The sequence below is a fragment of the Capsella rubella genome, unplaced genomic scaffold, assembly GCF_000375325.1.
Source record: "Capsella rubella cultivar Monte Gargano unplaced genomic scaffold, Caprub1_0 scaffold_2, whole genome shotgun sequence".
NCBI classification, from domain to species: domain Eukaryota; kingdom Viridiplantae; phylum Streptophyta; class Magnoliopsida; order Brassicales; family Brassicaceae; genus Capsella; species Capsella rubella.
In genome coordinates, this window is record NW_006238922.1 from 1,056,938 (window position 1) to 1,071,211 (window position 14,274).

At 35.6% G+C, this 14,274-nt stretch overlaps 3 protein-coding genes across 3 annotated transcripts; 2 read left to right on the forward strand and 1 right to left on the reverse strand.

The window, feature by feature from the left end:
- Nucleotides 1-10: 10 nt before the first annotated feature.
- On the reverse strand, nt 11-2,641 carry LOC17895635 (leucine-rich repeat extensin-like protein 2). The gene has a single exon (XM_023788608.1). It carries the CDS (start codon nt 2,550-2,552, stop codon nt 213-215), a length of 2,340 nt encoding a protein of 779 aa, XP_023644376.1. The 5' UTR covers nt 2,553-2,641; the 3' UTR covers nt 11-212.
- Nucleotides 2,642-7,101: 4,460 nt separating this feature from the next.
- LOC17896453 (phosphatidate cytidylyltransferase 1) lies at nt 7,102-11,139 on the forward strand. Its single transcript, XM_023788392.1, has 12 exons — nt 7,102-7,321; nt 7,642-7,779; nt 7,865-8,118; nt 8,238-8,389; nt 8,507-8,648; nt 8,880-9,036; nt 9,146-9,193; nt 9,279-9,365; nt 9,690-9,818; nt 9,899-9,955; nt 10,540-10,623; nt 10,711-11,139. The coding sequence occupies exons 2-12, from the start codon at nt 7,705-7,707 to the stop codon at nt 10,789-10,791; spliced, it is 1,266 nt and encodes a 421-aa protein (XP_023644160.1). The 5' UTR covers nt 7,102-7,321; nt 7,642-7,704; the 3' UTR covers nt 10,792-11,139.
- Nucleotides 11,140-12,278: 1,139 nt separating this feature from the next.
- LOC17894769 lies at nt 12,279-14,026 on the forward strand. Its single transcript, XM_006302546.2, has 2 exons — nt 12,279-12,691; nt 13,355-14,026. Exons 1-2 carry the CDS (start codon nt 12,313-12,315, stop codon nt 13,840-13,842), a joined length of 867 nt encoding a protein of 288 aa, XP_006302608.2. The 5' UTR covers nt 12,279-12,312; the 3' UTR covers nt 13,843-14,026.
- The last annotated feature ends 248 nt before the right edge of the window (nt 14,027-14,274 follow it).

Below are 14,274 nucleotides of genomic sequence, written 5' to 3' on the forward strand. Positions count from 1 at the left end.
TCGAAGAAAATACATATAAAAAGATGGGTAACCAATAGGAAAATAAGTGAAACTATATACTTCCATATTCTCTGTTTTTAATCAAGAAATAAAAGAACAAAATATTCATCGGGGGAAAAAAATAATAACTCGAGTGTTACGTATCAACCAAAACACACAAATAAGTTCGAAGCCAAAAGAATTTGATCAATGATCATTGTGATGGTATAAACTTAGTAGTATGGGATTGATGGTGGAGGAGGTGATGCGTAAGAGACACCGCGGATAGGTGGAAGAGGTGTGTCGTCGTATGATGGAGGCGGCGGAGAAGGTGGTGTTGGTGTTTGGTAGTGATGGTCTTTACTTGGACTGTCGTTGCATCCCTTTGGTGGTGGTGATTGATGATACTCTGGTGGTGGTGGCGGAGAGTGCTTTGGGCTTGGCGGTGGATGGTATTCAACTGGTGGCGGCGGTGGAGGGCTTTGTGTTACCGGAGGGTAGTAAACTGGTGGCGGCGGTGGAGGACTTGGTGTTACCGGGGGATAGTACACTGGCGGTGGCGGTGGAGGGCTTGGTGTTACCGGCGGATAGTACACTGGCGGCGGCGGTGGAGGGCTTGGTGTTACCGGAGGGTAGTAAACCGGTGCTGGCGGTGGAGGGCTTGGTGTTACCGGCGGATAGTACACTGGCGGCGGCGGTGGAGGGCTTTGTGTTACCGGAGAGTAGTAAACTGGTGGTGGACTTGGTGTTACCGGGGTATAGTACACTGGTGGCGGCGGCGGAGGACTTTGGTTGACAGGTGAATAGTAAACCGGCGGAGGAGGAGGAGATTGTGTAACCGGTGTGTAGTAGACCGGTGGTGGTGGAGATAGTGCGGCGTAGTAAGTAGCCGGTGGTGACGGTGGCGGAGAAGGCGTGTATTGGTAGTAAGGCGGTGAAGGTGATGGATAGTATTCCCTTGGTGAAGGAGTTGGCTCATATTCTGGAGGCGGTGGCGGCGGGGGACTTTGTGTTGTGGGTGGGCAGTTAACTACAGGCGGCGGTGGTGGAGGAGATGAGTAGATGTATGGCGGAGGAGGAGATGGTGACGGGGGTGGAGGAGGTGAGTAAATGTATGGTGGGGGAGGAGATGATGGTGGTGGAGGAGGGTATGCTCTAACGGTAGGCGACATATCGGAAGAAGGAGGAGGAGGTGAAGATGGCTCATATTTTAGCGGTGGCGGAGGAGGATACGTCTTGACAGAAGGCGACATTTTAGAAGAAGGCGGTGGCGGAGTTGCTCTAAAAGTAGGCGACATCTTAAAAGAAGGTGGTGGCGGAGTTGCTCTAAAAGTAGGCGACATTCTTGAAGACGGAGGCGGTGTTGCCGGAGGAGGAAGTACTCGGACGGTGGGTGACATTCTAAAAGACGGTGGTGGAGGCAAAAAGAAGTTGTTGCATCCAAATTTGCTACAATCAACCGGGCGTGAAGCTGGAGAAGAACACTCTTTAGACGATCTTTGACGTTCTTTACCAGCAATACAATTCATCGAGCCATTAACCGCAACATTGTCTCCGGAAAGAGCCGCGCATCTCGGGGCATCACCGGTGAAGAAGTTGGAAGAGTAAGTGAAGTTCTCAAGGTTAGAAAGCTGGCAAATGCTGCTTGGGATAACTCCTGTGAATCTATTGTTAGCAACGTTGAGCTGTTCCAAACTCCTCATGTTTCCAATGGTTGATGGTAATGGACCGCTTAAGCGATTGAAACTGATGTCGAAAACAGTCACATTCTTGAGATTTCCGATCTGTGGTGGTAAGCAACCAGTTAAGTTATCGTTAGAGAGGATGATCTCGTTAAGAGTCTTTCCCATTAAACCGATACTACCAGGTATGCAACCTCCAAGATCGTTATCAGCAAGAACCAATGCAGAAACAGGAGAGTTTCCCATGTTTTCGGGTATTCCGAACCTAAACCTGTTATGGTTCAAGAATATCGCGTCAAGCTCTTTATCGAAAAGCTTAGCCGGGATAACACCTTCAAACTCGTTGTAACGGAGATCCAAGAACTTGAGAGAAGGCAAAGACAGGACAACGGTAGGGAACTTCCCAACAAAACGGTTGTTACTCAAATCAAGCTCGAAGAGAAGCTTCATGTTTTTAAACGTGATGGGAACTTCTCCACAGAAACGGTTTGAGTTGAGATGGAATAGAGCAAGATCAGTGAGAAGACCAAGCTCACGAGGTAAGTAGCCAGCCATATCCGCATGGTTAAGATCAATACCCGCAACAACTCGGGTTTTCGGACTAGAAGGAGAAGGAGCACAGAAGATACCGTTGTAGGAACAAACATCAGAGCCATTCCAATTAGCAGTGAAGTTAAAAGGATCAGAGAAAATAGCTTGTTTCCATGATTGAAGAGCAATGTAGGCTTGTCGAAGACTCGGGTTTTCGAACTTGAGACTCGGGTCTACTTTAATACCATCACCGCTTATATCATCGTCATCATCAGCGGCTCTAGTCTGCAAGAAACAAGCAGAGAACAAGAGGAAGAGAAAGAAGAATAAACGAAGAGAAGAAGAAGGTAACAACAACATAATTTTTTGTGTTTTGTTTTGTGAGAAAACTATGAGAGGTTTATGTTGGAGAGAAAATGTAATATTTTAGCACATGGGACAAGAGACCCCCCCACCTCACTAATGTTGTGACATCTAAGAACTCCATGTGCTTCTTTATAAAAACTAGAGAAGTCGTATCTAATTTTCTTGTAGAATTATTAAGTAATCAATCAAGTTTTGTGTTTATAGTTTATAATATTATGAAACAATATTGATTGGCACGTCGAGGGAAGAGACAAAAGACTGAACCTTTTTAATTTACGCGGCCATAGATTGGAGCCACCGTCACCGACTTGTAAACTCTATATAGTATAAACTTGGATACATGTCCCCAAAGATTCTCTGAAGCCGTCACTGACCTATAAAACGCGTTTCTCGATAATTCAAAGTAATAGTATGATTTTTTAAACACAACTCTTTAAAGGACATGAATGCACATCTGTATGTTGTAACTTGGATGCATGTCTGTCACAGGCAATATATATAACATATCTTCAAGAATACTACTTTTGGATATTTTTAACGAACATAACTGTTCAATCTCACCTGGTTGGTAAAGCATTCCTCTGTTTTATTGTAGCTGTATCTTATGTAATCTATGTGCATTGTAAGCTTAATTCACACCTTGAAGCTCAATTCTTTATTGACTGGCTAAAATGTACAACAAGAAAGAAAGCTCTGCAGACTAGAGATTTATTTGGTCAGATGATGTGAGATCTTTGAGGTAAGGGTTCCTCTGGCTGATATAAAAACAGTCAACACAACAATCGAAAACTAAACACAATGATCTAGTTAAATGCAGCTTGAAGAGGACAAAAGATACAAGAAACATAAATATGAAACATGAAATGTGATCTTAAGAGAGAAATATATGTGAAGTTCTTGATCCAATATTTCAGTGAAGTAAACCAATGTGACAAGAAAAGATTTGACAACAGCATTGAAACTAAAACACATTTTAATTAAAAGGGTTGAAACAACATAGCAAACAACAATTACAAACCCACACTTGGAGTATCTGTAGCTATTGAGTAACCAACATTTGGTAAAATCTGCAGTAAAACTAGCAGAACTGGCTTTAAACTCACTTCATTCTGCATTCCTAATATCTTAAGCAACATTGGATAGTGACGACGAATCACAAAATTTTAAAATGAAAAGATCCAGTTCTCAATAAACGAGGACCAGAGCATTGTTTCACCACGTTAATCTCAAAACTTCAAGCTCATATGTCAACAAGAAACTGAAAACCACAAAGAACAATCATATAACAAACACACGCAAGATCCTGTAATCGCGGGAGAAAACAAAACAATCAGATTGGTCTTTACTCTAGTCATAACTGTAATTGTATTAGCCTAGATCTATAAAAGAAATCAGAGTTCATTTCTTTAACAGAGAGGTGTAACGCTGATATATAGAGACCAGAGTATGGTTACATTGAAACATACCACACACTAACTTGAAGCTCAAAACTGAATCTTTCATGTTAACAAACAAACATCAATCATACCAAAACACACAAGATTGATCTATTACTCTAATCAAAAGTCAAAACCTTTACTTGGTAAGCTGCATCGAATCTAAATTTATAAAAGATTAGCTTTTTCTCTTTCACTAGTGTGGATCACTTTACACTTTTGTTTCAGAACTAATCACGAACCTTGCATACCTAATCATGGAAGCGGAAGATAACGAGCACATTCAAAGTCTCCATTGTTAGTGCAACAACGAAGACGCTTTCTTGTTTAATTCAACGGAAATAAAGGAACGAGCTTTCGAATTCGTCCGAATTTTTTTAAGCCCCGTAGAGTTTGAGATTCCGACGTCGGGAAGCGCCGTCGAGTTAACGCTCCGGCGATTAAGCTTACGATGTCGTTTCATTCTATATTGTTTCTTTTCTCTTTCCTTTTCCTTTAAAAAAAAAATATATATATTTCAAAATATTTATTTTCTTACAAACATATTTTATTGACTGAAATGCATAATTTAACCCTCAACTACCGAAATTAATTGACTAATAATGATGAACTCACCATTTCATTTTTAACTTGTAAATAAACTAATTTGTAACTAAATTTTTCTTTTTTACCAAATATATATAAAATAAAATAAAAAACTTGTTATATATACACACTTTTCTAATATTTTAACTTTATAAATTACTACAGACAACATGCTACCAAAACAAAAATAACTAGAGACAATCTTATACTAAAATTGTTTTTTAAAAAATTTATTTTTTAATGCCTTATAAGTAAAACAAAATTATGTATTTATACTTTTTTTTTTGTCAACAAAATTATGTATTTATACTGTGTCAGATTATTTTAATTTTTCTGTCAAGTCAGATTATTTAGTTAGAATATTTCCTATTAAAGTGATAATTAGATTATAATATTTGGGAGACAAATTATCGAATTAAACAGGCCGAGACAGGTAAGGCCCATGTGCCTTGAGATCATTTGGTTCCTTTCTCTTTTTAAAAACAAAATAAAGCCACAAAATTGCAAACTCATTTCATCTATCAAAGAATATCACAAACCTATAAAATATTTCATATTTGATAAAATACAGAATGCCAGGTGAATGAATTCTTAGGAAATGTTAGAGAAGAAATTGTGTCTGTCCTTCTTTTTCTATTGTAAATCATGTTAATCACTTCTGTCGAATAAACAATTTTTCTGATAATTATCTCGCATTTTTTTTTTCAAAAAAATTGGATTGTTTATAAAAAAAATTCCTTTAAAATTTAAAAATTTCATCAAACAAAAAAATAAGACTAATACTATTTTCTTTGTATCATGGATGAAATTGGAAATTCCTTAAAATATTGTGTTCGAATTATTAAAATAATAATAGTTTTTGAAATAATTACGAATAATATATTATGTGAATTTGAATCGGGTTTATGTCACTATAACAGTCAAGTAGGCTAACAGAAACCATGTACATGTTCTATATATTTTTATCGAATTTAATTAATTAAATATTATGTTGAAATTTGATGATACGCAATTGGGTTTTGAATTAGAAAATTATTTAACAAAAAATACAAGACACTATATGTAACTTGAAGCTTTGTTATTTGAAGTTTATATATAAGATTGATATATTTTAAACGTGTAGAAATATATCTCTTTATAAGAGTTTAATTAGTTATGGACAAATAACAATAAAAACTACTATCAAGATTTGGTAAAGTGACAAAGGAAACTTATCTAAACTAGAACCACATTGGCGGCGGAAGAGTGTTTTAGGATTTAGCCCTGACCCCTTCGAATCGTACTTTGATCTCTAAGAGTAAATGTACGATTGTTCAGAACAAGGAGAGTCGAATGATCTTAAAGTCAAAGTGTGGCCAAATCTTTTACTTGACGCAAACAGCTGCATTAAAAGTGAACATGACACAGTCATCATGATTCAAAAGTGATTTTAAGATGAAAGTGTGAATAATGTAAAGATCCATTAAATCACATTCATTCAATAACGATAGAGTTTGCGTGGTGTTGTTGCATATAGACATATATATATCAACTTCGTGGCTCTATACTACTATACAAAGTCATTGCTTCAGTATGGGCCGAGAGGTACACATGCATGTGGTGGCTTTAACGACGCAATAAATTTTCTGAGATAGACTTTGTTTCTTGGGATACAATAAGTTTGCTAAGACTATACAAAAAGATTTGGTTCCCGACAAGTATATTAATTTGAATGTTTATACGTATAGAAAAGTATTGATTTGAATGTTACACACTTTTCTTTTAAAGAATTATGTTTTAGATATATTTATTCTCAGTAACTACTGAAACCTAACAAGCGAGTAATTTCTATCGTTTTTCTCATTTTAACTTTTAAAGTTTTTTTCTTGTAAAATTTCTTATTATATCATAAACATATCAAACTACTAGTATGTAATTTAAAAAACCATTAACGTATTTTCTCATCTCTGTTGTCTTATTACCGAATTTAGTCTCTTAAAAAACGTATAATTTATAATTATGTCAAAAAAACATTTTCCTCTGCCGCATATGGTCGTTGTGACCATTTTTAAAGACACCAAATTACAAAAAAAAAAAAAATTTACTTGGTTTCAATATTGTAAAAACTGTTATTAATGTTAATCAACTGACATTTATTTTATCGCTAGATAAATTAATGACTGTAATACATTTTTCGTGTCGTTGTATCAGCCGTTGTTGCATCAACTTAAAAATAAACAAACTAAATTTTTATATTTACATAGAATAGTTATAAGAGTTTAGCAACCAAAATGCCATGAATGCCATTAACCAAAAAATCCCTATTAATTATATTTAAGGAAAAATAAATAACTTTTAAGCTTTAGGAGTATGAGAAATGGTTGAAGTGGATCATATGTTTCTTATGTCAGAAAAAAAAAAAAAAAAAAAAAGAGAATGAATAATTCGTTTTTTTCCCATTTGTCACACACACAAAACAAAATTACAAAAAAAAATAAAATGATTTTTATAATCCATTGCTTGCTCTCTCTTCCAGAGAAAGGGGAAAAAAAAAAAAAAAAATTCGATTCCCTGATATTTTCTGGTGCTTCGCTTTGCTTTGCTTTTTCTCTTCACAAAATATTATTCGATTCCTTTTTTTCCCTTTTTACGCTCTCTGCAAATCTATCATCGTTCCCATCGCTGTATCCTCCAAATCTTCGCTTCAAAACCAAAAGCTCTTCCCTTGATTCAAACATCTCTCTCTCTCTCTCTTCCCAAGAGGTACGCAAATTCGAATTTGACATTTTCTTCACTTCACAGTTCACTTTGGGATTTCTTCAGTCTATTCAAAATTTAATTCCTTAGTTGTATTTAAGTATCTTCGTAATCCCAGTATTGGGTTGATGAAACGTCGATTAAAATCACAGCTTTTTTTTTTTCTTTCTTGGATTGGAATCTGAGTTTTAATGGGTTACAGTAATCTTAGATTTTTGATTTTTTAGAGTTTGGGAATCTGAGATGTCGACGTTTACTGATAGGGTTTTAGTAAAAATTCCTAATTTCATAGTAATGATTTACAAAATCTTTGTTTTGGTTTTCAGTTGTTGTTTTGGTACAGATGTTTTGATTTTTCTGGAAAAAAAATCAAGTTTTTTTAAAGAGCTATGGAAGAGGAGAATGTTACTAGTTCACCTTCTACACAAGTTCCTAGGATTAGGCATCGAAGACGTTCTAATGAGGTTTGTTTCTTCTTCTTCTTTGCTTCACTGAAAAATTTGAAGTAAGTAAAGGTTTACTGAGTTTTGTGGTTTTGGTTTGTGTTAGGCTGTTGTTGATGGTGATAGAGTGAATGCGAGCCCTTTGTTGGTTAATGATCGAAATAAGTACAAATCTTTCATGGTCAGGACTTACTCTACGTTATGGATGATTGGTGGTTTTGTTTTGGTTGTCTACATGGGACATCTCTATATCACAGCTATGGTTGTTGTTATTCAAATCTTTATGGCTAAAGAGTTGTTTAATCTGCTGAGGAAAGCACCCGAAGATAAATGTCTCCCCTATATTAAACAGCTCAATTGGTAAAGTCAGAAGCTTTTTCGTCTTGTCATTTTCTTTCCTTAGGTTGTTAAAGAAAAACTATTGGCTCAGGTGCTGTAAAATGTTGTTAAGTCGTCTTGCTGTTTGTTTTCCTCTGCAGGCACTTCTTTTTCACTGCCATGCTTTTTGTATATGGTCGGATCCTTAGTCAACGATTAGCCAATACAATGACTGCAGATCAGTTCTTTTATCGGCTAGTCAGCGGCTTAATCAAATACCATATGGCCATCTGTTACTCCTTGTATATTATAGGTCAGTGTTTTTCACCATTTTTTCCTATTTGTGCAATTTGGTTTTTCACTCATGGTTTATGTGATTCACCCTTGCATTTGATGCTTACTGAATATGCCACGATGTATCAAATTTCAGGTTTCATGTGGTTCATTCTGACATTAAAAAAGAAGATGTACAAGTACCAGTTTGGACAGTATGCATGGACCCACATGATTTTGATAGTCGTGTTTACTCAATCATCGTTCACTGTTGCCAACATATTTGAAGGGATCTTCTGGTAAACTTTTAAAAATTTTCAGCATTTGAAGTTTTTCCATCTACCCGTATGTTAAGTTTGCTAAGAAAACAATCCTGTCCTCTTCTATTTGTCACTACAATACGATGAGACTGCTTAACAGTCATTCCAAGCATCTTGCTTCCTACTTTTGTATATGTTTATCTCGATCTGATTTACCTTTTTTTTCTTTGCTGCAATGTAATTGTCTACTTTTGATGGTTTTCAATACAGGTTTCTTCTTCCAGCGTCTTTAATTATAATCAACGACATCTTTGCTTACATTTTCGGTTTCTTCTTTGGAAGAACACCCTTGATAAAGCTATCTCCAAAGAAGACATGGGAGGGATTCATTGGAGCCTCTGTGACAACTATCATCTCTGCATTTGTTGTAAGTATATGTTACCTCTGTCACCACATGACATATTACAAAGCCTATATAATTTCACTGTATCTTCCGAGCCTCTGCCTAAAAATGTTTTATATGTGTAATGTTTCAGCTTGCAAATATTTTGGGTCGTTTCCCATGGTTGACATGTCCACGAGAGGTTAGTCATTGAGCAAATACAATGATACTGACTGAGAATACGATCTTTGAAAAATATTATAGTAAATATGTGAATCATTATACAGGATTTATCCACTGGGTGGCTACAATGTGACGCTGATCCATTGTTCAAACCTGAACCGTTTGCTTTACCTTCGTGGATTCCAGAATGGGTGAGCTTTGTTATCATGTTACATATCTTAGAAGAAGCTTATCTGTGGTGTCTTCTTTATGATGATCAAATTCACATAGGTTTCTATTCGGGTATGACTGGGTATTATAACTCTAGGCCTGTTAATTGAATATAGGCGAAGTTTCTCAGAGAATAACTGACTTCGTAGCATGCTCTTGAAGAGATTCAGATTCTGACCATTTTAATAGACGTTAGCTAGTGATAACTAACAACAAAACAATGGTAGTATTAAACTGAGCAGTAGGTTTTTCTGTTACATAAAAAAAATCCTAAAGTTTCTCAACTTCTTACTATACTTTTGCAGTTTCCTTGGAAAGAAATGACGATCCTCCCTGTTCAATGGCATGCTTTATGTCATGGTTTGTTTGCTTCAATCATAGCACCTTTTGGAGGGTTTTTCGCTAGCGGATTTAAGAGAGCATTCAAAATCAAGGTCTGTAATTCGCACCACCAAAATTGGGATTTGCTTCGCTTTCCGTACACATCTAACCTCTAAAGAAACCGTTAATGCAGGACTTTGGTGATAGTATTCCAGGACATGGTGGAATCACAGATAGAATGGACTGTCAGGTAACTCTAATGAAACTAGTATTACTACATAAGTTTATGATTAGGTCTTTTGATAGCAGAATTGAGTGTGTTAAGAAAAACACAGTAGAGAACTGCAGAAACCGTAATGGTTTACTTAGTTGTTTTCTCTGTAAAATTGTGGATGGAGAACCAAGAAATTGTTAGGTTTTTGTTTTAAACGCCAAGTTTTGCGTTTGCCTTACCATGTGAAAAACAGAAAAAAGTTAGAATAGGAAATCAAATTTTTTTAAATGGATATATTTTTTATGTTTTGCAAATGTAAACGAGAAGTTCCAAAAGCAAACAGTAGGGAAGCGTAACCTTTGCATTTGGTGTTTCTGTTGACAAATAAGTTAAACAAAAGTTTTGTTTATAATGGTAAAAATTATGGGTTCATTTTGGAGAAAAGGCACAAACTAACCACCTAAGGCATTATACTGTGATATGTTTTTACATTGATGTTTAGTACTTCATTCACTGTCCTCATCAATAGGAAATACATGATGAAAAAATCTTATATTCCTGGCTTTTTTTACTCTCTGCCTTGTTCATTCAAACCAAACCTCTTTTTTCAATTGTGACAGATGGTTATGGCAGTATTCGCTTACATATACCTCCAGTCATTTATAGTCTCCCAAAGCGTTTCGGTTGACAAAATCTTGGACCAGGTAAGTGAACTTCTCGATTCTGTATCCAACCAAAACCAAAATCATTTTAAGACAAATCAATCAATCATGTAATGGTTTCCATTGTAGATATTGACGAACCTTACCTTCGAGGAACAACAAGCTCTCTTCATGAAATTAGGGCAAATGATGAAGGACAAGCTTCAATAGTTTCCACTACCAAAACTGTTTTTTTTTCCTTTCCTTCCAGATTCAGATTCAGATTCTCCAAGAAGCAGGTTCTATATAACTCTGGAATATCCCTTTTTATCAAATTCCTTAGTAGAAGACAATAAAATTAAAATTGGTTAAGATTTGTTCTCTGCCATTGTAAATTTCTCTTGACATTTGTTGAAAATTAGAAAGCTCTTTTTTTAAGTCTTCTCATTTGATACAATAGGGTATGAAAGGGAAGTTGTATCTACTATCTCTTCTATCTACTTAACTTGTAGCTTTGTTGGTTTCATTTGTATTTTGTATATTGGTTCAATTCAAACATTATTTGGTTTGCTTGTCTCATGATTCTATTTGTTGTGTTTCTTGATAGTCAAAGACTACACCAAAACGGTGACATTTAATAAGGAGGTGTTTGTCTCTTTTGGGCTTTGAATATAAGGCTTACATTGTTAACTTTGAGATCGGTCCAAGAAAAAGCTTTACATTCAGGTCCAAATGATACAAACATATATTAACACTATAGTTTATAGCTTTATATCACAAATTAATCGAATTTTTCTACTGTGTTGCAATAATGGTTAGCTACTGTAAATGTTTTATAAATGACAAAAAAAAATTAGTCTAGGCTAAAGTGATCTTAATGACATAATCAAAGTGTATTTATACGACTCAATATTCAAATTTGTTCAAATAGACTACAGACTACTAAAAAAAAATTAATGTGATCACGTTTTCACGTATATGTACGTTGAACTCACAAATGTACGTTTGCACCCAAGTACATTGAACATAGACGTTTTAGTCAAAGTGTGTGTTTAAAAGCCTGCTACTAATCTCCGCGTCTGAAGAAGATAAAAAACAAAACAAACGCAAGGTGATCAACACATCTCGTCACGTGACAATCACAAGCTAACCTTGACTCACTTGTTGTCTGGCACGTGTGTTCACGCGCCGGCAGCTAAGACTAAACACGCCAGTCTTAATCCACGTCAGCAGCTGATAAGCCTCATCATTTATCTGACGTGGACTTCGGTAAAAAACAAAAACACAAAAGAAGAGACCAAATCCAACTAAATTAACTTTTATTCTTGTCTTATTATAAAAAAAATAACGTGATAAATTGCAAATTTTATTTCTCATATAGAAATAAATCCGAATAAATTCAGCAATTATTCATATTAAAGAGGAAAATAATTTTAAGATTTTATTTTACTGAGAGCTAACCCATGATTTAAACCAAATACATTTCACAATCATCTCTAAGTACTAGCGAAAGTTATAAAAAAAATAACATGACATTAACGACGTTAATTCTATCTCCTCACCTAATCGAGTATACACTTTTTTCTCATACTTTGTCACATTATTTCACCATTCTGTCGTCATCTTTTATCATTTTGTCGTTTACTCCGTTAAAGCCTCTCACTACTAAACGTTAAAATCGCTATGTATAAATATACGTTAATAAAATTCTCCGAATCATTTGTATTATCAAAAGGACAAAAAGAGAAAGAGATGGTGGAGATTCAAAGAAGATTCAAGAGAACTGAGTCGGCTTTTAACGTAGCGGCGGCGCGTGTACGTCCTCTGCCGCGTGATAATAGTAGTGGAAGCGATCATTCGCCTGATCTTTCGGATTTGGTCGCATCTTTTATGGAGAGAGAGGAACGTATAATAATACTACCGGAGGAAGAAGAAACTTCTTCCGACGACAATGATTTGGGAGATGTTAAGGAGAGGTTAGGGAAGCTTTTAGAAGGTTTATCCCGTGGCGAAGAACGGATGAGAATAGTGGCGGCGGTGACGGAGGTTGCTGAAATGTTCGTCGGAGATAATATTAGTTCTCCTAAACGTCAGTTGATGGCTTTTCTACGTAACAAGGGTTTTGATGCAGGTATATACATAATCTTATCATATTTTTCTATATAATATATTGAAATTTACATTTTTATATATGTAACGAAAGTGGGATTAGCGAAGAAGATTTTACTGGTTTGTGACTAATTTAAGGGTTTATATATAGTTAAGCTAGGGTAAATCTTTCATATCTTATGCAGAATTGTGACTTTTTGTTTAACAGTTTAAATCACGGTTCCACAATTTATGTCGATTACTATATAGTTTACTCAAGTTTTGGTCTTCATTAGTTTAAGGGTCTGTACGTTTTATTATATCTCTCTTTTTTTTTTTTTTTATCACACAAAAAAGTTATGATTTATTAGATTTAATATAGTTGTCAAATTTGCTTTTTTAAGTTTCCTTTTTCCGTAAGTAGTAAAATTGGAATTTTTTTCTTTTCTATATCTCTTTTTGTCGAAACTCGCAAGTAGCCAAATGTTATTTCTCATGCACCTAAATTTTGAGAAAAAGACTTCTAACTCCCCTTCATATTTCACTTGCCGTCGTACTTGAACTAAGTTGTACTATATGTTATAGATATAAATATCGTTGTAATAAAAGTTGTACTTCATATTTCGCTCATGGTACGTACTTGAAATAATTTGTACTATACAAGTTAATATTAAATGGTATTTAATAACCTTCACCGTATTGATAGGTCTTTGCAAGTCGCGATGGGAGAGATCCGACAAGTACACGGCCGGAGAATACGAGTACGTAGACGTCCAATGCGACGGGGATCATTGTAATCGGTACATCATCGAGACAAACCTTACCGGAGAATTTGAGATAGCTCGACCAACGAAAAGGTACCTCGCGATATTAAACCAAGTTCCACGTGTCTTCGTGGGGACTTCTGAAGAGCTGAAACATTTCGTGAGGATCATGTGCCACGAGATGAGACGGTCCATGAAGCACGTAGGGATCCACGTGCCACCGTGGAGGAGGAACGGTTACATGCAAGCTAAGTGGTTCGGTTTCTATAAACGGATCACATCGACGACGGCAATAAATTACGAAATGGTTAATAGCAATGATATGACGGCGTTTAAAGGTTGCAAGGAAGAGTTTTGGGAAGCCAAAGGTCTTAAGGTTATGGTTGGTCAGCTTTCAATTGCTTTCAACACTAGTGGAGTTGAAGTGTGATCATTTATAAAGATAACAAGTGTGATTTTTTGTGAGTTCTTTAGGGTTTTTTTTTTTTGGAGATTTAGTTAAGCAAATTAGTAGTATAGTTAAGCAAATTAGTAGTATAGTAACTATGTATACATTTTCATGGTTTACGGGTTATCTAATTAATGGCTCAAGGTCAAATCTTCCGATCCATCAATTCAAAGTTACTAGACGATATATTTTGATATTTCTTTCGTAGTTGTTAAGACTGGTCAGTGGTCTCAACGACTTATCATAGATTCATCTGACTTAAAATGGGCGGTTGAATAAACTAGCAGCCACAACTTATGTTCATTGGTTCGCCATAGTCATTATCGACTATCAAATCAAACGAACATATATACTAAAGTAAAAAAAAAACAGACGGACCCGTATTGCTGAATTACATGGCTAAGCAAACTAGCT